A 22,259-nucleotide genomic window follows, 5' to 3' on the forward strand; every position below is an offset into this window, starting at 1 on the left:
GTGAGCCACCTATATGCCTCCAGTCAGCAGTGTGGGGAAATGATTCTTGTCTGTTCAGTTGGGGAACTCAGCCTGGGTGCGCCACTGGAGTTGCCAGCCCTGAATGTGGGGCGCGTGCACGGGTGGTCAGGGAGGAGGGGCAGCTCTCTCTGGGTGTCCCATAAACCACCAGACTTGGCATAGCGCCTCTGGGTTCTCTGAGCGGATCCCCTCTTCCAGCCGCGATCCTCCCTCAGCCGAGAGAAAATGCTGTGCTATGTCATCAGTGTGCGCCGTTCCTCTAGGGAGGCCCTGGGCCGCTTGGCTGTGCCGTGGGGCTCTCAGCTCACCTCAGAATGCAGATTGTGTGAGGTCGTGTCCACTGCAACTCCTTGTGGGTTGAGAGCAGCCAAGGTTTTCTCCACAGAGAGAGGGCGAGAGACAGAATGTTTCCCCCGATTCTCCCAATGTCAGCCGTCACCAAAAGCCTCTGTCTGCTTGTTGAGGATTCGCTGTCTGTATTGAGCTGTTATCACTAAAACCTCACTTGGGGCTGGGCTGAGAAAGTGCACGGCGTGGCTTCCATGAGGGAGGGGCTCCCGGCTCTAGGTTCTCGGCTCTCAGCGTGGGTCCTCAATTTTACTTACAGATTTTATGCTGTGATCTCGGGCATTCCTCCCAATTCATGTCAGTGGATGTTGAGTGTACTGTCACATTTGTCTCCCCACTACCATTCCAGGTTATTTACTGTTTTTTTGTTCATTTATGAATTGTTCTGGGGGAGACTAGGTCTTCCACCTCTTTCTATGCCGCCATCTTCCCAGAATCCCTGCCAATATCTTTTATCTACTGCCAATGAGCTACAATGAAGTTAATCTCCTAAAATAATGATCTCAGAAAGACTACCCAGGATTTATATTAAACTTGTGAAAGGTAAAAGGAAATGGTAGGAGAGTCCTATTATACATTGTTTGCTTATGGGTACAAAATGTCACTGGCTAGAGAACATCCAATGATTACTTTGAGTCAATGATTTTTAGCATTTTATGGTCAAATGATCCTTTGAGAATTTAATAACTACTATGGATTTTTTTCCTTATAAAATATGCATCGACACCATTTTGAAATTTCTTAGAGTTCTCCAGTTTCATAAAGGTATTATCCAGGTACCTCAGGTTAATAACACTTACTTTAAAACCTTTGATTCTGAATTACTCCTCCAAAAATAGTTATGTAAAATTGCCATATATACACACATATTTCCATATGCATTTATGTGTGTATCTACATACCCAAAATGCTTCTTGATTTCCAGCCTTGTTTCAAGGTCCTAGTCTTTTGCCTTAGACCCTCAGAGCTAATGTATATTGGAATGATGCCCTTATTTCTCCTGAGATAATTATTCTACCAACAGCTGCTTGTTACATATTTCTTTTCTCCACAAGCTTCATTATCCACTTCCTCCTTTCACCAAGTCTATTACCTTTCTTGGCTTAGAATATTTGCAGATTTTTATAACGTTAATAACCAATGAGACAGGTAAACCAGAGTGATAATGTTAGTAAGACCAGGATCATGGTTCAGTTTTTGCTTTAACACCTTACTATGTAACTTCTTCATTTAAGGCTATAGTCTAAATATTAGAAATTAATGAAATACATTTTTAAAAGAGGGTAACTTTGGGCATTTAGTTTTTATGTTTTTTGGCCCACCAAACTCCATCCATCTGCATCATAATTGTGCTGCTGCATTGGTCTCCAGGAAAATCAGGGCTAAGTATAAGTGGGCCTTGGTGCAGGCTTTGCATTAACACAGTCACAACTCAGCGAATGCCTTCTTGTCAGTATTTCAGCAGTGTAGCATCAGTTGAAAGAATATAATATCATCATAATTAACTTGAGAAGTGTTCCACATGGATGGCATTCCACTCTTATAATCACTGTATGGTATTTGTAATAAACATGACTAGTTAAAAGGGTCTGATGATCAAACATTTGGGGAATCATTGAGCTACGCTTAGCTGAGCCTTTGTATTTCTAGAATGCTTTGCCAAGCTCCAGGAGAGAAAGAAATAGGCAGTGTTTCCAAAACCTATTTAACATTAGCATTGGAATCACTTTTCTCATAAAGCATAAAGGGCATTTATTTTTCGGAAATTTTCTTCTTATGGAAAATCAGGGCCCTGTGCCTCGACAGGCCATCAAGGGACCGCTCATGTTTAAACGTGGGTAACATTCAGCAAATCCTGAAAAAGACCAGAACAATTAGATCATAATTCCTCCTCTCTTCCTCAGCATTAGTAACATAAAGGAATGAGACATCTGCAACCCACTTGTCCTGAAAACACAATTACATTGCACATTAACATTTTGTTCGATACTGACATTTTTTATAATTGTGTGCCATGTATTTGTAGAGAATAGGAAGATGATTGGAATGCAGTTATTTTTTGTTTGGTCTGACCTCCATCCCTGATATAGCTGTTGCTGTTACTATTCTGGGAATGTGCATTATATCATTTTATTTTATTTTATTTTTAATTTAATTATTTTATTTTATTTTATCCTTGTATCTGAGTAGAAAGTCTTATCCTTTAAAATTACTGGCTAAATTTTTATTATCATTTTCAATGTAACACAAGGCAATTTATTTGCTAACATGGTTCAGAGCACCTTCTCTGTAGGGTCCATCTATCTATTTTTACAAAAGATCAGTCAGCCAAATGCTTTCTAATTTCTATTTTCATGATCAAAAAATTTAGCTGGAAAATTTCTAGTTAAAAATGTGCTGTTTAGTGTGTATAATTGAGTGTTGCATGGTATAGGATTTCTATTAAATTCCCATTATAAATATGCATAAAATAAAGTATTTTCAGGCAAAAATATCTCTTTGGTTCTGGGTGGTAATTTTTATTTTATAGGTTATATTTCCTATTTAGTGCTACCTTTGACTTATTCTTAATTTTCTGTACTTGCTAATGATAGATCTGAGAAACATTTTCAATGCGAAATTAATAAAAGTTTATGACAAGTTTATCATGGAGGTGGACAAACAATATTTAGTAAATAAATATAAATACATTTTGGCTATCTACATTTGTTAACTATAAGGTAATACCTTTTCTTGGTTAGGAGGTATAGTATGTATAGGAGGTATAGGATGTATAGGATGTATAGGTATAGGATGTATAAGAGGTAAAGGAAGTTGTATTGAAGGATGTAAGTTTTGTATATCCTGACTTTAAAATGTCTATAGTATAGCCAATTAGGGATGGTCAGTGGGAAGTTATATGTATGGATGTGTATTTTAAGTGAAAGATTTGTATTGCAGATTCAATATGGAATGTCGTTCCATATATGTTAAAATTGAAGATTTGTGAGTTGATGCAGCTTCTTAGGAAAAACACAGAGCTTGAGACGGGAAAAGTACCAAAGATACTATTTTGGAAATATCAGTGTTTATAAAACAAGCAGAATAATAAAAGATAGTGGAACTGACTGAGAATGAATGGTCACTAAAGTAGGCAAAACAGGAAAGATTGGGTTCTTGGATGCCAAGAGAGGGAGGATAGTTCAGTTGGGCATAATATCAAAGGGATCTCTCTAATGTTGTAAATATGTTAGTCAAGATGAAAATAGAAAGGAGGCTATTACTTGAGTAAATAAGGTAAATAAAATATGGCATTAGGCCCAAGGGTCAGAGACGGGAAAATGTGAGCATTTGATCACTTTTAGATGATGATAACTCAAAACAAGAAAAACAATAGTAAAGTCTATATTGGATAACTAAATAATTGGTGAAGAAATCTTTATAACAAATAGTATGGCAAATAAATGAAGAATGCTAAAACAGAGCCATTTTGAAATTTTTAATAAATAATAGATTGGGTAATGATCATTGATGATTGTTAACATCACAGAAAAAGAGACATCTCAACTTTAAGTGTGTCCTGAGGGAGGTTCACGAAACTACCTATGATGTATTGTCGACCAAAAAATCAAACCTGAATAAGATTGAACCTGTGAGTCCAATCACAAATTTACAGGAAATAGAGGGAACATAGAAACATGTTAAAGGACAACACATTGAAGTAATCAGTTGTTATGGGTTGAATTGGGTCCCCCATAAAAAGACATGTTGAAGTCCTAACTCCTGTCTTGTGATTGTACTCTTATTTGGCAATAGGAATTTTGAAAATGCTATCAGTAAGGAGGTAGCCAAACTGTATTAGGATAGTACTTAATCCAGTATGACTGATGTCATCATAAGAATGTGAGAATTGCACACAGACAGACAAAAAGGTGGGAGAGTGCCATGTGACAACCTGAACCGGAGAATGCCCTGAATCGCCGGCAAACCACCACCAGAAGCCAGGAGAAAGGCATGGAACAGATGCTTCCTTACAAATTTCAGAGGAGACATGGCCCTACTGACACTTCAATTTCAAACCACTAGCCTTCAGAACTATGTGACAATACATTTTTGATGTTTTAAGCCACACAATTTGTGATACATTGTTACAGCAGCCCTAATAAAATAAGAGGCCAGCAAACTCTGACTGTGGGAAACTCTACAGGATAAACAACCTGTGGAAATTTTGGATTTATTCAAAAGTATAAACTGCAGTGTGAAAAAGGAGAGAGAAAGAGATAGAGAGATTAAGAGAGAGATCATAAATTGACAGAGACTTTATTTGAATACTGATTCAAGGAAACTATAAAAATTGTATGATAAAACAGGAACACTGGTTAGATATTTTAATAAAAAGATTGTTAATTTAAGTGGTATAATGATATCACGATTATTTATATATATATTTAAAACCTTCTATTTTAGAGCTATACACTGAGATATTTATTTATAAAATGATATTTTGGATTTCCCTTTAAATAACCTGGTAGAGGTGGATTTATGTACAAAAACAAGATTGGCATTGAATTGATAATTGTTGAAGCTGGCCTATATGTACAAGAGAGTCTATTAATTTTTCTATCAATTTTTACATGTTTGAAATTTTTTATAAAATAAAGTGAAAATATGGAATGAAGAAGAAAGATTGCAGTGAAAGGAAAGAGAGGAAGAGGTGAGGAAGTGAAGGTAACTCATGTTTTGACAATGAAAAGAGTGCTAGATTAGAGCCGAGTTTGAATGAGAAGTAGGTTTGAATAAAAGTTGCTTATAACATTAATAATTAATATTTACTGAGAAATTACTATGTGCTGGGTAGTACTGCTTTCATGCTCTACATGGATATAATCTCAGATTCCTACGAGAGTCATATTATGGCCTCTTATCATAGAAGAGGGTTCTGAGGGCAGAAAAGTTAAATGGCTTACCTAAATTCATACAAATAAGTGATAGAGCCAAATTTGAACCGAGACATGCTGACTTCAGGAGAGCCGTGATGCTGTACTGCCTCACCTAGATGCAGAGGATGAGTCCATGGAGACAGAATAACCGACTATATTCAAGAACGGGAACAATTAATGGACTAGACTGCAAAGCAGGTAGGGGTACATCATCTGGAACTCAGAGGAAGAAGGATTAATTTTGAAAAAGAGGAGGTATATATTAATGAACTATATGATATTAGGAAAGTCAGTTAAGTTTGCAGTCTTCATTTTTACATTTGTTTGAAATAAAAATGGAATAAATATCTTGATTGATGGACTGTTGTGAAGATTGAATTAAAATGTATGTGAGTATCCAACAGAGTATTTGGCAAAATGTTGGCACTTGAAAATATCTGTGTTATTGTTACTATTAACCCATTCACCATTAGCATAATGGACCTGAATAGCTAGGTTAAAGGGAAACTTGGAACTGTTCAAGAACATTGACTGACCAGATCTGTCGTTTTAATTGCCAACATTACTGAGTTTCAGTTTCCTCATCTATAAAATTAAGTTAATAATCCCTGCCTTGTCTAATGCAGAGAATCATTAAGGGAATAAAGTCAGAAAACACATGCATAAGCAATTTTTAATTTTAGTGTCGTAAAAAATGTAAGGAATTATTATTATAGATTGGCACACTTGAGGCCACACCTGAGTTAGGGGCAGAGCTGAGAAAAAACAATTATTCCAGGTCTTTCGTATTTAAAGACAAGTCAGTGTCTTTCTTTGTATGTGTGATATGTTTACACACATATCAATTGTTTTCTTCACTAAGAACATCAACATTTGTTCCCAAAGAGAATTTCACCTCTAGTATCAAAAATGTGAGGAAAGGTGTCTATTCATTATCATACGGAAATGCTCATGGCAAGCCCGCCACAGATGCTATGTATCTCTTATAGGAGTGGGTGAGTGTGCGTGCGTGTGCACCATTTACATCATGGTCATTAGCATAGATTGAATCATATCCTCCAAAAAGACATCTTCAAGTCCTAACTTCAGATCCTGTGAATGTGGACCTTTTTGAAAATAAGATCTTTGCAGACATTATTAATTAAGATGAGGGCAACTGGTTTATGGGTGTGTTCGAAACCATTATGACTGATCACCTTTAAGGAAAGGAAATTTGGACACAATAAGGGAGACAATGCAGAGGTAAAAGGCCCTATGATGTAGGCAAAGATTGAAATATACCACCACAAGTCAAGGAACACTTTGGATTGTTGGCAACCCACCAGAAACCAAGGGAAAGGCATGGAACAGATTCTCCCATTTAAGAGGAAGCATGGCCCTACCAACACCTAGATTTGGGACTTCCAGCCTCCAGAAAAGTGAGATAACACATTTCTATTGTTTAAGCCATCTAGTCTCTGGCACTTTGTTACAACAGCCCTGGCAAATTGATACAATGCCCAAAGACTCTGTTCTATAAAGGACTCTCACACTTGCATGCTGACTTATTTTTGAGAATGATGTAGTTCATCACCCACTTTATAGCACTAGAAAATGAAATGAAGAGATTTGTCCAGACCAACCAATAGGCAAAGATCAGATATTTCTTTGCATAGACTAATGTTAGCTCTATAAAGATTAACACTAAAGCTCACCAACCAGACCCTATGAGGGTTACTTGGTTACAGTCTCTGTTTTGCAGACACATATCTGATTTGCCTTTTCAGGCCTGCCTCCCAAAGAAAAGGCATTTGGAACCTCAAGTCTATTCAATGGTATTGATGTCTGAGGAAGAAAAGATAACAGCCTACTTTCTTCAATTTTATCTCTCCCTATTCCTTTAACACTTTTTTTCTCTTTTCTCTTTCTTAGAAAGGAGTCTGACAAACAAGGATAACAAAGTACAAGCCGACAATCTGGGGGAGATGTATGAATAAAGTCCAAAACTATTCTTAGCAAATACAGCAAGGGGCAGACCTCATGTGCTTGTTCAGAAAGCCAAGTGCCCAATCAAGGACACAATTTTTGGCACCTGAATGTAGAAGGAGGGCCCTGATACTTATTTTAAGGTCAAGGTCTGAGAACAGATCTTTCATAGATACCTCCTAAGGCAAACCCTCTTAAATAGATTTTAGAATATATAACCCAAATCAGTGTCGAAACTTTTCAGCTTAAGAAGGAAATCATGAGGTCCTTACTGGTAGAATCATACTGTGACCTTGTAAGCATTAGTAGTAGCTCACACTGGTTTTGCAGGTGTTGGGATCTAATTTTCATTGCTGGATAAGGAAAACTGGTTCTCTGGTTCAATGAAACCCACACATTTCCTCTCCAATCATTAGCCTCACTTTTTTGAGTGACTGATTTTCAAAAATTGACTGTTTTGTAACTTAAGGAACATATGGATAAAAATGCATGCTGGTAATTGTAAAGATTTCTTATCAAGATGGTTTGAGATGCTCATCATCCCAAATGCTGGTTTGAACCATTGAAGTAATACTGAAGCATATGTTAAAAAAGTAAAAGTGAAAAAATAAAATCACAGTCTTCTAGCTGGTATTCAATTCATAATATAAAAATACTTTTATGGATAAATAGCCAGAACTTAGTTTAGGTGACTTTATTTTTTATTTTAATTTTGTGACTTATAAAATGTTTACAGAGATTTATGAATAATAATTTATTAAATGCCAGTTTGTTTGTTTTTTGCCAATCACTGTGCCATGCACTGGGTATTTAGTAGTAACTAAACTCTATGGCTCCATGGAGATTATAGTCTAACGGGAGATTTATATTGAAAAATAAACTATCTAAAGCTGTATTTAGTAATTGTTTGGGTAAACTATATAAAATAAACATGTTGCTAATGAGAATGAAGGAAAAGGAAACAAACCTAAAGTGTATTAGAGGTCAAAGAAATAGTCTGTCCAGCTCTGACAGCAATCCATTCTCCATTCTTCTCCACTGTGCTCTCTTCCCAGTGAGGCTGATCACTATGAACAGCAGCAATGAGCAACCTTGTCCTTTGTCTTCTGGTTGGGTTTGGCCAATGGATTGGACCAGTAGGAAACTAGAGGGCAAAAAGAGTGTGAACATGGGATCCTTATTCCACTAGTTCTTACCTTGCTAGGTTGCAGTCAGTTGCCTCCTCTCCTACCAAAGACTAAGGCTCCTGTCAATCCTTTCTGTTTTCTCTAACAGTTCCACTTCCCTTTTCTCCTTCAGGGCCAGGGAGAGTAATGGCTTTTCCCTAGCCCCATGGTGCTTCCCTATTTTGTGTTGACTTCCAGAAACCTGGCCACAGATTTGTAAATAGTCCTTTTACCAATGTTTCCTCAAATAACCCAGTGGAAGTGTGCTAATTCTGTTTACTGCCAGGACTGAGAATGATATACCCAAAGGTAAAGTTGTATGTGACATGAAGGATGAATGAAGGAAAAGTTGACAGAAAAATATTCTAGGCATATTAATCTGCATGTGTCCAGGCCTACAAACAAGATCAAGACCATCAAATTTGAGGTAGCTAAAGGATAGCTACAATGTCTTACAAAAGCAAACTGAGAGAGGAACCTAAGATGGTGACTAGGTGAGACAGAGAAAAAAACACCTCCATGGAAAACACTAGATAAAAAACCAGAAAGGACCCAGAACACCACTTCCAGAGTAGCACCAGCTGGACAAGTTCTGCTAAAGCCACAGGGAATGTGCGTTTGGTGAAACCAGGAATCTGCATTCTGAAATGAGTGAGTGAGTAGGCTGAATCCCTCAGCCATGCTGTGGTGGGGGGAAATGGTGGGTTGGGTTTTTTTTTTTTTAAAAAAAAAAAGGAGCCCGGGAACAGCTGCAGATAAGATGGGAGTGGTCTGGACTAACGCCTCAGTGTCTGGGGTGGAGGATACCCCTTCCCACACCCACTGCTGATTGTCTCGGGTCCAGGGAAACAAAGGGGAGACACACGACTTGCAGCTGTCTCTCCAGCGGGTGGGGCTACTCCTGCTTGGGGCCGAACACACAGCACAGAGCCGAGCCAAGAAACCCAGCCTGACAGAGAGTCTTTCCTGCAGCACCGTTCACACGACACAATATTGGCAGTGGACAGTGGCCTTGAATACACCCACAGCTGATTGTCCCGGAGCTGGGAGAGCAGAGCTGTGCGGAAAGGGGGAAGTTAACACGTCCCATTCAACCATCTTTGAAGTGGGCTGGGAATGCCCCTACACAGCCCAGCGGCCCAGGGCTTCCCTGGAGGCCGGCGCTCACTTGTGACATGGCACGGCCCTCCCCTCCTCAGCAGAGGCCTGGAAAAGCACAGCAGGGAGGGGAGAACCGCTCGGAAATCCCAGGGAACCTACGCCAATACCTAGGACTTTTGTGTCAGCGGCAGAGAACAGCCTTAAATCTCCGGGAACACCCGCCCTTCCTCCCTAACCGCTCAGGCACATGCCCCTCATTGAGGGCAGACAGCACCGACAACACACCCAAATTAAGTGCACCAATTGGACCCCAAAAGAATCAGATACCCACATATCACAAAGCTGGGGAGAACTGACTTGAGGGGAATAAGGGACTCACGGACGCCATCTGCTGGTTAGTTAGAGAAAGTGTATGTCACCAAGCTGCAATTTTAACAAATTAAAGATCAAGTAAAGCAAATGCCAAGAGACCAAAAACAACAGAAAATCTTAAAGCATATGATAAAACCAGATGACATAGGGAACCCAAAACCAAACACTCAAATCAAAAGATCCGAAGACACACAGTTCCAGGCAAAGAGAGCATGGCACGGGATATAAAAGACTTAAAGAAGAGCATGGCACAGAATATAAAAGACATAAAGAAGACCCTAGAAGAGCATAAAGAAGATATTGCAAGAGTAAATAAAAAAATAGAAGATCTTATGGAAATTAAAGAAACTGTAGGCCAAATTAAAAAGACTCTGGATACTCATAATACAAGATTAGAGAAAGCTGAACAACAACTCAGCCTCCTCGAGGAGCACAGAACAGAAACTGAAAGAACAAAAGAAAGAATGAAGAAAAAAATGGAAAAAATCAAAATGGATCTCAGGGATATGATAGATAAAATAAAACATCCAAATTTAAGACTCATTTGTGTCCCAGAAGGGGAAGAGAAGGGTAAAGGTCTAGAAAGAGTATTCAAAGAAATTGTTGGGGAAAACTTCCCAAACCTTCTACACAATATAAATACACAAAGCATAAATGCCCAGCAAACTCCAAATAGAATAAATTCAAACAAACCCACTCCAAGACATATTCTGATCAGACTGTCAAATACTGAAGAGAAGGAGCAAGTTCTGAAAGCAGCAAGAGAAAAGAAATTCACCACATACAAAGGAAACAATATAAGACTAAGTAATGACTACTCAGCAGCCACCATGGAGGCGAGAAGGCAGTGGCATGACATATTTAAAATTCTGAGAGAGGAAAATTCCCAACCAAGAATACTTTATCCAGTAAAACTCTCCTTCAAATTTGAGGGAGAGCTAAAATTTTTCACAGACAAACAAATGCTGAGAGAGTTTGCTAATAAAAGACCTGCCCTACTTCAGATACTAAAGCAAGCCCTACTGATAGAAAAACAAAGAAATGAGAGAGAGATATAGAGACTTTTAACAGACATATATAGAATATTACATCCCAGGTCACTGGGACACACGTTCTTCACTAGTGATCACGGATCTTTCTCCAGAATGGACTGTATGCGGGGACATAAAAACAAGCCTCAATAAAATAAAAAATAAAAAAATGAATTTGTTCAAAGCATATTCTCTGAACACAATGGAATACAAATAGAAGTCAATAACCATCAGAGACTTGGAGAATTCACAAACAACTGAAAGATAAAAATGAGGGGGAGATGAAAACATTCCCAGACAATCAAAAGCTGAGGAACTTCATCACCAGTAGATCAGTCCTAAACAGGCTGAAAGGAAGGGACACTAAACAATTGACTGAAACCACATCAAGAAATAAAGATTTCCAGTAAAGATCACATGGTAAATATAAAATACTGTATTGTTGATTTATAACTCCACTATTTACTTCCTACAGGATCTAAAATATATAAACTGTAATGATAAATTGGTGGTTTTGGACTCAACGTAAAATATGTAATTCTTGACAAGAACTACATAAAGGTGGGGGAATGGAGGAATATAGGAACACAGTTTACATGTCCTATTGAAGTTAAGTTGGTATCAAAGAAAAACAAGATTGTTATAGATTTAAGAGGTTAAATTTAAGCCCCATAGTAAACACAAAGAAAGTATCAGAGAATATGACCAAAGAGATGAAAAGTAGAGTAGGGGTTCCAAGAAGTGGGGGAAGGGGCAATGGGGAATTAAGAAATGAGAGTAGGGGTTTTGGTTTGGGGTGAAGAGAAACTTCTAGAAATGAATGGTTGCATTGCAACATTCTAAATGTGATTAATCCCACTAATGGAATGCTAGGGAGGGGTGGAATAGGAAGATTTGGGCTATATGTATCTTTCCACAAAAGGAAAAAAAATAAGGCAGTCTAAATAGATGACAATTAAATGCCAAGGATGATCCTGGATGGGATCTGAGGTCGGAAGAGAGGAGGCTCAAAGGGAAACAGATGGGACACAAGGGAAAAAAAAAAGGAAATACAGAATGTAAGCTTTATATCAATGTTGAATTTCTTGAACTTAGCTGAGTTTAATGAGATTGCATAAAATAATGTTCTTGTCCATGGGAAAGGTATATGTGAATTATATTGTTTGTTCAAAGATATGTGCAGCTTGCTCTCATATCTTCAGAGGACAGAGCAATAGATGATGGATGATAGGGAGGGACGGAGGGAGAGAAAGAGTGGGTGACAGGATCTTAAAGGTGATGGATCAGGGTATTGGGGGAGGGGGGTAGGGGTATGATGGAGTTCTATGTAGGGGGTTTGTACTGTTTTTACAACTGTTCCTGTAAGATTGAACTTATTTCAAAATAAAATTTAACATTAAAAAAAAAAGCAAACTGAGATGTGGTTAGAAAGGTATTCATAACCCTAAAAAGAATTCAACTAACTATAAGTAGTTCAGGATCCAAGGATTTTAAGCATGAGAAGGAAATAATCAAGTAGGTAAAATGTGTATTGAAGGGGGCCACTAGTGAATAGAAGGGAAGCCATTTCAAGGCTCTCAGAGTAGTTCAGACAAGAGGTGATGGTGGCTCTTATTAATGAGACTGCAGGAACGACAGATGTACATTTAAAATCTATGATTAAAAAACTCAGTGATCTGTTGCATGTGGGCACTGAGGAAGAGTCAAACATGAGACTTATCTCCTCAAGAAAGAGAGGCATGATTTATTTTTTCGATTTGGTAAGGAAGAAGATCATGAATTCATTTTGTACATGTTAAGTTTAAAGTTGCTGTGAGATATCAAAGTGGTTATGCCAAGAGCAAAACTATATATACACATATGATACTCAAAAGAGAAGTCTGCACTTGAGATAAAATGTTCAGTCAATATCTGATCATTTCTGTTGTAAGCCTGGTAGAATCTAAAGAATAAAATGAACAGAGCTGAAGACTGAATGCATAATGTGAGTCAAGGAAATCTTCCAGAGGATAAAGATAAAGGAGCCAGAGATAGCTAAATGTGTGTGTGTGTGTGTGTGTGTGTGTGTGTGTGTGTATACACATATCATCTAGACATTAGAAGTTCCAGAGTTCTAGACAGAAAGAACAGAGCAATGGAGGTAGAAGATTAAAAAAAAAATACATAAATTAATTAATTAATTAAATAAAAGGAATTTTCCTAGTTGAAAACTTGTCTTTGGATGGAAAATCCATCAGGTAAAAAGCAGACAAAATTAAAAAATAATAATAAAGGACACAAATTAATGAGATTTCTGAAACCTTCCAGAAAAAGAAAATAGGTCACTTAGTAGAAAGGAGAATAGAATGCCACATGACTTCTTGGTGCCAATAGATATTAAAAACAATGAAGTGTGCACTCAAAGTTCTGGGATTAAAATATTTGAACTTAGAATTCTATATCCAGATCAACGTGAGAACAATATAAAGGCAATTTTGATCAAACAAGGACTCAAAAATTTACATCCAATGTACTTTCTCAAATTCAAATAATAAGCAAACTAAACTGTTGAATGATTTTTAGTACTGTAGCAATGTAAGAAACCATGGTTCTGAAAAACAGAAACAAACTTCTACTTGTCAGATAACTGAGGAAAGAAGGCTAGCCTGAACTTGGAACACTTGCAGAATTTTTAAAAATTAATATGTAAGAGTAATGAGTAATAAAATTGTTTATTCATGATGTAAGCATTTTACTTACTGAAATTAATGTCACATTTTAATCTGTGTTTAGAAATCCAATATACCAAATTGTATGAGGTGGTTAACCAATTCTTACTTTCTGGAAAATTAGGATCATTAAGTAACTTTACATCAAAAATAATAATCCCAATATATTGATGTTTTTGTAATCAATCTTTAAAAAATTCTGGTGATACATTAAAAACAAGTAACTCATGTGAATAAGCATTTATCTATGTTTTGGCATTCCTTCAGCTTCTTTCAAGTTTTTGTTTTTTAACCTGCTGAATTCAAGTAAAATTGCATTTAGTAATTCGTATAAAGCTCTGATATGACTGGCTACTGTGGAGTTTCATAAATATCAACTCATTTATTTTACTTTGGTTTTGGTAACAATTTAGTAGCAAACCACCAGTCAACTTTAAATGTATATAATTAAAGGTCATATATTTTAACTGGAAATAACTAATAAGTATTTAGTGCAATTTCCTAAGCTTGCAGCTGAGTCAACTATGATGGCATAGGGAAAAATATCTGAATTAGATCGTGCTGCTACTCAGTGGCAAGTGAATGAATGAATGAATGAATCAATGAATCAATAAATAGAATAAGACAAACTATTTTTGATTCTCAAAGTGTGGTTTATTCTAAAACCTGAATATGTTAGAGGTTTGACCAATCAGACCCTGGTGCCTAGCCAAGGTCTCCAGTTTGTTTTGTGAAATATGTGAGTCATTTTTACAGACTCTCAGTACAGAAGATTTTGTTATCTCAATAGCTTGTGGAAGCAGAGTAGTGTGGTGGAAAAAGCATGGGTTTCGGCATTAAATAAACCTGGGTTTCATCCTACCTTTGACATTCAAGAGCAGACAGGCCTTGGACAATTCCTTAACAGGTTTGAGCCATGGTTTGCTCAGCAGTAAAGTGGAGACATTATGCATTGCAAAGGTAGAGTGAAAAATATTATGAGAGGATAGTGCATTCTTATTAAATGTTAACTTTTCCACCTCCATCCAATCCCTCCTACCTGGTCAAGAGCAACTATAGGAATGGGGAAAAATCTCTTTTATAATGGAATCATTATTTCTGTAGCAAAAATGTGGCAAGCATAGTCTACTTCGGTCACAAAGAACCTGGACTTCTTTACTGGAGGAGATCCATTAAAATATCAAATATTATCCCCTGCAATGGTGATTTTCTGCATAAAGAAAGGAGTCCTTGAGTGACCTTTTCCATAAAGCATGGAGAAGTCACTGTTTATGAATGTACAACTGCGATTCATTTCCTTGAATACAGTAGATTGTTCTCTATATTCTTTATAAAAAGAAACCATTATGATGCAGTACATTGAGTAGACCAGTGGAAGGTTTGTACTTAATGACGTCCTTCCTGTGATGATGCATCTTTTCAAACCTAGGTCATGAACAGATTCAATGGTGATAAGTTCTTAGGTTGATGTTGGTCAGTATAAAGTCTCTTTTCGCAGCTGGTGCCTGTAGTTTTCTTTCTTTCTTTTTTTTTTTTTTTCAAGTAATGCTGTATTACCCTGTCACAAATCAACTTCTAATTAGGTTTTAACATAGTAATGTTCATGTTCTACAATCTCAGCATCAACCTCTAGTTGCAAAAAATTGATCTAAAGCAAAGGAATATCTTTGAGGTAAATGGATGCTGAAAGCCTTTTAAATATTTAGCATAGGAAATTCACATATTTTTATCATAATTAACTGAGATTATTATACCAAGTCTGCAATTGTAGGCGTTTTAAAGTAATTTTGGAGGGAGGGTAAGCATGACAATCGGATTTAATTGTATTCAAAGGGTTTTTTATTTTCTGAAAAAATATAAAATTTCATATCTTACACTACAAAACATGTACACAAACCAAATGCACATAGAGCTTCAAATGGGAAAAAAATATATAGAAATGCTAATCCTTCTTTGAATCCAAGGCAGGAACTTGAGATTTCTTGATACCTATCATAGACTAAGATATGTTAGGCAACTGCTTCTGATATGCCTGAAACCCAAAAAACATGTGATAAACATATTAACAAATGATTGGGTCTAAGTATTATTCTCAGACTATTCTGAATGTAATGTACACACTTTTAAATAATTAATTGTGAACTATAATAGTCTAAAAATTCACAAATATGTTGACCACTGAAATTTCTATTGTTGATATAATAGAATAAACATGACAAATAGAATAAACATGACCTTCATTTTCTTCATTAACATTTAGAAGAAATAACATAATCAGACTTTTTTTTTTTTTTTTTCAAGAATCGGTGCCTCCTTTAAAGCATTAACTACGTGGTCATTCTGAACAAAAACATTCATTTATGTGTAAAAAGATTTCTTAAATGAACAAGAAATGAAAAGAACGTTATCTATTACTCCTTTGATACATTACTATGTAATTAACAGCATAATAGAGAAAAATATTCAATGTAATCAGCTGTTCTACAGTCAAAAAATGATTTTGCTTATTATAGCTATTAATTTCAAATAAAGCAAGTATTTTAATTCCATTTATTCATCATCACCATCATAATCTTACTGTACCTACTTATTATTTACTTTCAGTTTAAATATCTGGCAGGACATAATCAAAGACAGTTTACTATCATACTTAGCTTTCTTTTTTCTTATTTTAAGAAAGAACAAATGAGGAAAGGACTTAATTCTACTACGCAACACCATACATCTAGTAAATTTCCAACACATAACTCAAATAGCATTTGCCATTCAATGTACCATTACAGCCAAAATGTCTTCCAAATGTAAATAGTTCTGCTTGTGCTTCCAAGAGCCCACTTTAAAAGGGAGAAAGGATAGTGCTAAAATTTGTTTGTTTTTGAACATAGATGCAAACATGTAAGTGGTCAACTGGCATTAATTTTTCAGTTGAAATAGAGCTAATAAACTGCCTCTTCACCAATGTGCACTGGTTGAGGCTCTTTGATAAAGTGAGTAGAGAATGATCTGTGTTGTCTACTCCAAGTCTGGCCTAGTTTAGACAATACATTGACATATTGTTTTTACAGCACTCCTACAACTTTAGAACACTGACTCAAAATACAAGAAAAATAAAGACCATGCACATAAACCTTTTAAAAAGTGAGAAAATTAAAATCTTTACATTTTTGCATACAATTAATAATTAATACTTTCATTGGCCAAGAAGAACCACTGATTATGTCACAGAACATGTGAACAAATGGCAAAATTTAGACAGAAAAATGAGGATTGATAAAAGTAATAACTGAGTGACTTTAGCAGCTATCAGTAAGTTGAAAATTACTCCCTGCTTTTACCTATTTTTCAAAGTCCAATACTGAGAAAGACTCATCCCTCAAAAATATTGCTACTGACAGTTACAACAACATCATCATTTGATGACTCTGTTTTTGTGCTATGTATGGAGTCTACCTTTCATTTTTGGTAGTCTGGTGGGTGACAAAATGAACCAATAGGATAAGAAATCACACAATTAACATTTGTTAGACCTTGTTCTGGGTTAGTGCCTCACTGCATTTCACAAGAGTTGCTTCTACTCCTTGTTCTATTTCTCACATTTATAGATGAGATTGACACTTTCCAATTGGTGACACATCCAGTGGTGAGCAAATATCTTAGAAAAAAGCATTTCCTCTTTGAGGGTACATCTTATTTGGAAGTTTCTTTACCCCTTCTAAAATCATATTAACATTCCTTAGAAAGTCTGAACCAAATTGAATATGAATGTTATGTAGCTATGTAACTTTTATCTTGATTCACTGTGGAAAATGAGTGCCAATTTGATCCAAATTAATTTATATTCTCCTGCAGAAAATGAGATTATCTCCATTATAACTTCTAATTCTAGTCACTTATGAGATATTATAAACCATTCTGACCTCTCAATCATCTTTGAACACCTAAGTAATTGTTGCTAGTCCCCTGGCTCTAAAATATATGGTAGATTCCATTTCAGATCAATAAGTCCATCCTTATTTTGAAGTTTTTCAATTGTCACTCCTATCACTTAGATTCAGTTATTTTTCAACATTCAAATAACACTATTTCCAATTATTTAAAAAGAATTACGTTAGTTAATAATCTCAGTTTATTGAAATGAACAAGACTGTTTTAAATATTGGGGATACGTGCTTCCTGTGATTTTATCAAGACAATGTTAAGTAAGTCCACTGGTGTCAGCTTTCTCTGGAAATTTCAGTAGACTTAGTAGAATATACTTAGAGCTCAGTTTGTGTCAACCCTTTGTAGACAAAATATTTGATTACTAGAGGGAGCTTAATATATATTTGAAAGTTGTTTAGGCCTTTTTTTCTGTTTTTTAGTTTTGTTTTCATTTCCTTTTTTTTTTTTTTTTTTTTTTTTCTTTTTTTGGTCTTGTTCTTTAGCAAAAAGCTACTTCACTGCTTAAGGAAAGGGTGAGAAGGGTGGAAGATGTTTATTCCCATAAGTTTATTCTTGGATGTGGTATACATTTCTTGTATGTGCTATACATTCAACTAAAACAGGAGACAGAGTTCCATCAATATAATGCAGATATATTTCCTATGGATTTCCCTAAACTGGGTTACACCAATATACTACTGCAACTGATAATCATGAGTTGGCTATATCCTATTTAAATGCTGTGCTCCTAACATGTATAGATTGAATAATCAGATGCTATTCCATGACTTTTACACAGGTAACACTATGACAATTTTGGTTATTTCACTAAGTAGCATAGTTTTTGTATAAATTTTAATAAACTGTTTAATTTGTACCTTTATTCTCAGTCTTCTCCACATATGGTACACAGAGCATACACAGGATATCCGTTATATTCTTTAACAAGGCCAATTAAATAATACTTTGGATAGGTTCATCAAAATAATTTCAATGCCATGTAACTGAATATAAAAGGAAATTACTAAATGAACATTCATTCACAAATAAAACTTTTCAAGTGTGAAATAGAGAACATTCTGAAGGAAAAAAGCATATATTTGTCATCATTCCATTGCTGTCTCAGTATCAAAATTCCAAGAGCTGAGCCACAGTGGAAATGGTTACAAAGGATTAACACTTAGGGGTAATGCTTAGTACTATGTGCCTGGATTTAACAATATTAACAGGAGCCTGTACAGTTAAATCCTTCTACATCCCGCTGAAAATATACCCTTTGGTGTCAACTTTGCTTGACAAGATATTTTCTGGGATTCAGAAAGGTGAAATTTCTTACAGGGTTGCAAGATTAATGGCTAGAAGAACAGCCATTTCTTTGTCACAGATATCACAAAGCATTTTTAAAAAGCCAAAAGGGATTTAATCTTACAGACATTTCCTGTTAGTGAATACAGAGATTTAGTAGCTTTTGGACACATAAGAAAAAAGACACAAGCTTGTGTTAAATTTTTGTTTTACTGCTTTGCTATTTCTCCTATTCTTATTACATTCTGGAATGCTTGTTCTTGTATGTTGCTAAAATTAAAACACTATTAAAAATGCAAGCAGAATGGCAATGCACACAAGTGCAGGCTCCCACACACATACACACAAAACTTCAACTTAAATTGGTTCTGGGGAAAGAAGCAAACTGTACAGTATATATACAATAATTTCTAATAGTCTCTAGAAGAGCAAACTAAAAGTAAATATTATAACACAGAAAAATAAATATACACCCTGTATTATACCTGTCCTTGATCAAGCAATGTGTTTATATACTAGTTTCTATATCTTCATGCTGTGTAACAGCATTTTAAAATTACAAAAGAAGGTATCTATTAAGAAATAATCTAACCATATTGCTCTTCAGTACACTTATGTAGACAATTACGAAGTGAAGTAAACCTCAGTAAACTGCAGCTTTTGTTAGCCCACAAATGGCTATATAAAACTTCCTTTCAAGTAGATCCTTGTACATTTTGAAAGAGGCTATCTTAATTCAGTCTATAAAGTTGCTATATGTAGTTATATATTTCAGGTACAAAATTTTGTGGAAGTAGTGAGAAGGATTTTCTGTTGTAGTAACATAACATAATGTGTAACCCCATGATCTCACTCTATGTAGGTTATATTTACTTTATGAAAAATGAAGACACTGAGGAAGATAAGGATATTTTAGTAAAACACTGATTACAAATTCTGTGGCTGAGACAAATGCTCTCCTATGGTGTAGAAATCACTGAGTTTTCCCTTTTTTCCCTTTTGTTTTTGTTAAAATAAATCTCAGGGCTTGTTTACAAAGTGCAGAATCGTTCACTTGAAGAAGTGATATTAAAATGAAGTTACAATGGCACCATCCCGTTTACCAGCTGCACCTTCATTTCTTGAAGGCTGTTCATGATCTTCTTCTGGTGACCAGCAAGAGTCACTCCAAGTCGCCTCAAATCCCTGTATGAAGAAAGCACACATTGGATGTATGTATTGATTCAATTTGTAGCACACCTCAATATCACCGTGACAAAGGGCAAACATTTTGCAGGAACCAATTAGATCACATCCCAATTTAGACGTACGGGGTCCAATTTTCAAAGGTAGGCTCCAAAATTGTACCTTGAAGATCTGTTTTCAGACAAAGAAAATGGACATGTTTATAATACATATTTGTCCCCCTTTTTGGCAAAACATCATTCTTTAGTGGCACAAAACGATGAAAAAAAGAAATTTACACATGCTTACCAATAAATATTTAATTTAAAGGGTACAATTTCACTGGACAGTTTTGAAAATGTGGACCTACAGTACACACAAGCACTGTTCTTTGTTCGTTTGTTTGTTTTGTTTTTGTTTTTTGCTAAAAGAAGCACAAGATACATATTTTATAAATTTAAAATTTTACAGCTACATAGTTGAAGACCAAACTTTTCAAATGACTCATTCAATATGAACAATTTATATAACAGATATCTTTAGGGGATAATTATTTATCACTACAATGCTCCTACAACACTTCCAAATATTCTATATTTTTATTTGGAACCTAAAGTTCTAGACCTTTCTCCCTTTACCAAGTAACATCTAGGCTATATTGGCATTTAGAGCATGTTGAAGATTACACACTATCAAAAAAGTCTTCTCAACCCATATATTTTCATGCTATGTTTTCTTTAGACAAGTTTGTTATTATTCAAAAGAAAATTAGAAGTTTCTAAGCTAACTTTGCATATTTTGGAGCTCAATGCCAGTGTCCATGGTTTTAAAATGTTACTTCCCAGGATATTTAGGAATTCTATTATCATAAATTGTAGATTAGGCAAATATAATGACTCAGGTATGTTTGCCAAAGATAAGCATTAACTATAGGAAAAAATGAGCATTAATAGTATGAAATCCTAAGTGACAAAGATGTTTACCCTATTAAATTTCTTTAGATAATTACTTTGTTGAACATATTATGCTAAAATTCTAATACTTTTGCCTTCAGTAAATGCATCACTTTCATATTGTCTAAGAATTGTTAGAATTGGACACAGTGATATTAAAATCATTACAGGTAAAACTGAATAGTTTTGGGTAACTCAAAGAAATCTCTTAATTTCAGAAGACAGAAGTTTAATAAAAGGTTCTCTGGGATCTATATTTATGAGTTCTGGAAAGAATTGTTTACTGAAGTAATAGCTTAGGCATCTTTTACTCTTTATGTTTTCTTAATTTGAGAATTTTAGGAAATGACAAGTAGCTAAAAGAGAAGCAACTGATACACATGGAGGAAATTTTTTTTCTTAAAATGTGAATATTAACATTAAACTTAGAAATTATTATAGCTGTAAGATACCAGAGTACAATATGAAGGTAATAATAATGGTAGAAATGGAAGACAATCATTTTTAGGTTTCAGCAAATCCCAAAATGCAGTAAAAAAAATCACTTTGAAACAAAATTCATATAGTTATGAAATTGGCTACTATAAAACATTAATTCTACACACAGTGTAGAAAAAGAGACATGAGTTTTTAGTCTTTCCTCTTTTCCATTAAATCAGTGTTTCTCAGCCTTGGCACTGGTTAGGATAATTCTTTGTTGTGGGGAGCTCTCGTCTGCATCGTAGGATGTTTAGCAACTTCCTCGACCTCAACCCCACTAGCATAGTCAGTAACACTGCATCCCCAACTCCACGCGCGGTGGCAGTGAAAATTTCTCCAGATATAGTCACATGTTCCCTAAGTGGCAAAATCTCCCTTGTTGAGAACTATTGTACTACATTTAAAATTAATAGGTAACATTTCTATATAGCTCCTTCCTAAGTGGCAATAAAATGCAAAACCCTATGAGATAGATTTATTTAAAGCTCCTTTTATAGACAAAGGAAAAATGAACTTAAATCACTTGCCTAGATGACACAGCAATAGGTAGCAGAGCTAGGACTGAACTTGGACACTTGACACCAAAGACCATACTCTTCATTTCTCACTAATCTGTGAGGTATGATGCTTGGCAAAGCACTTCAAACTTCATGTGGATCTTTATTAATCTGTAAAATGGGAACTTTGTAGATTTAACCTCAAATATCTAAAATTCTGAAAGAAAGAAGACACCTAATGAAGGGAATTGAGCACTTCTTTGACTAAGGCTCGGGTAACCCAATCTACATTTCGTGGTAGTTCCAGA

The 22,259-nt window shown here is 35.6% G+C and overlaps 1 protein-coding gene across 6 annotated transcripts in view; it reads right to left on the reverse strand.

Moving 5' to 3' along the window:
* Positions 1-17,973: 17,973 nt before the first annotated feature.
* Positions 17,974-22,259, reverse strand: part of EPHA5 (EPH receptor A5) — a 402,903-nt gene continuing 398,617 nt past the window's right edge. For all 6 annotated transcript variants that reach the window (XM_037829891.1, XM_037829889.1, XM_037829895.1 and 3 more), the window contains one exon: positions 17,974-20,042. In XM_037829891.1, coding sequence (XP_037685819.1) covers positions 19,937-20,042 — 106 coding nt within the window. In that variant the 3' untranslated portion in view covers positions 17,974-19,936. The remainder of the gene's footprint in view (positions 20,043-22,259) is intronic.

This window comes from Choloepus didactylus, chromosome 3, assembly GCF_015220235.1.
Source record: "Choloepus didactylus isolate mChoDid1 chromosome 3, mChoDid1.pri, whole genome shotgun sequence".
Classification (NCBI taxonomy): domain Eukaryota; kingdom Metazoa; phylum Chordata; class Mammalia; order Pilosa; family Megalonychidae; genus Choloepus; species Choloepus didactylus.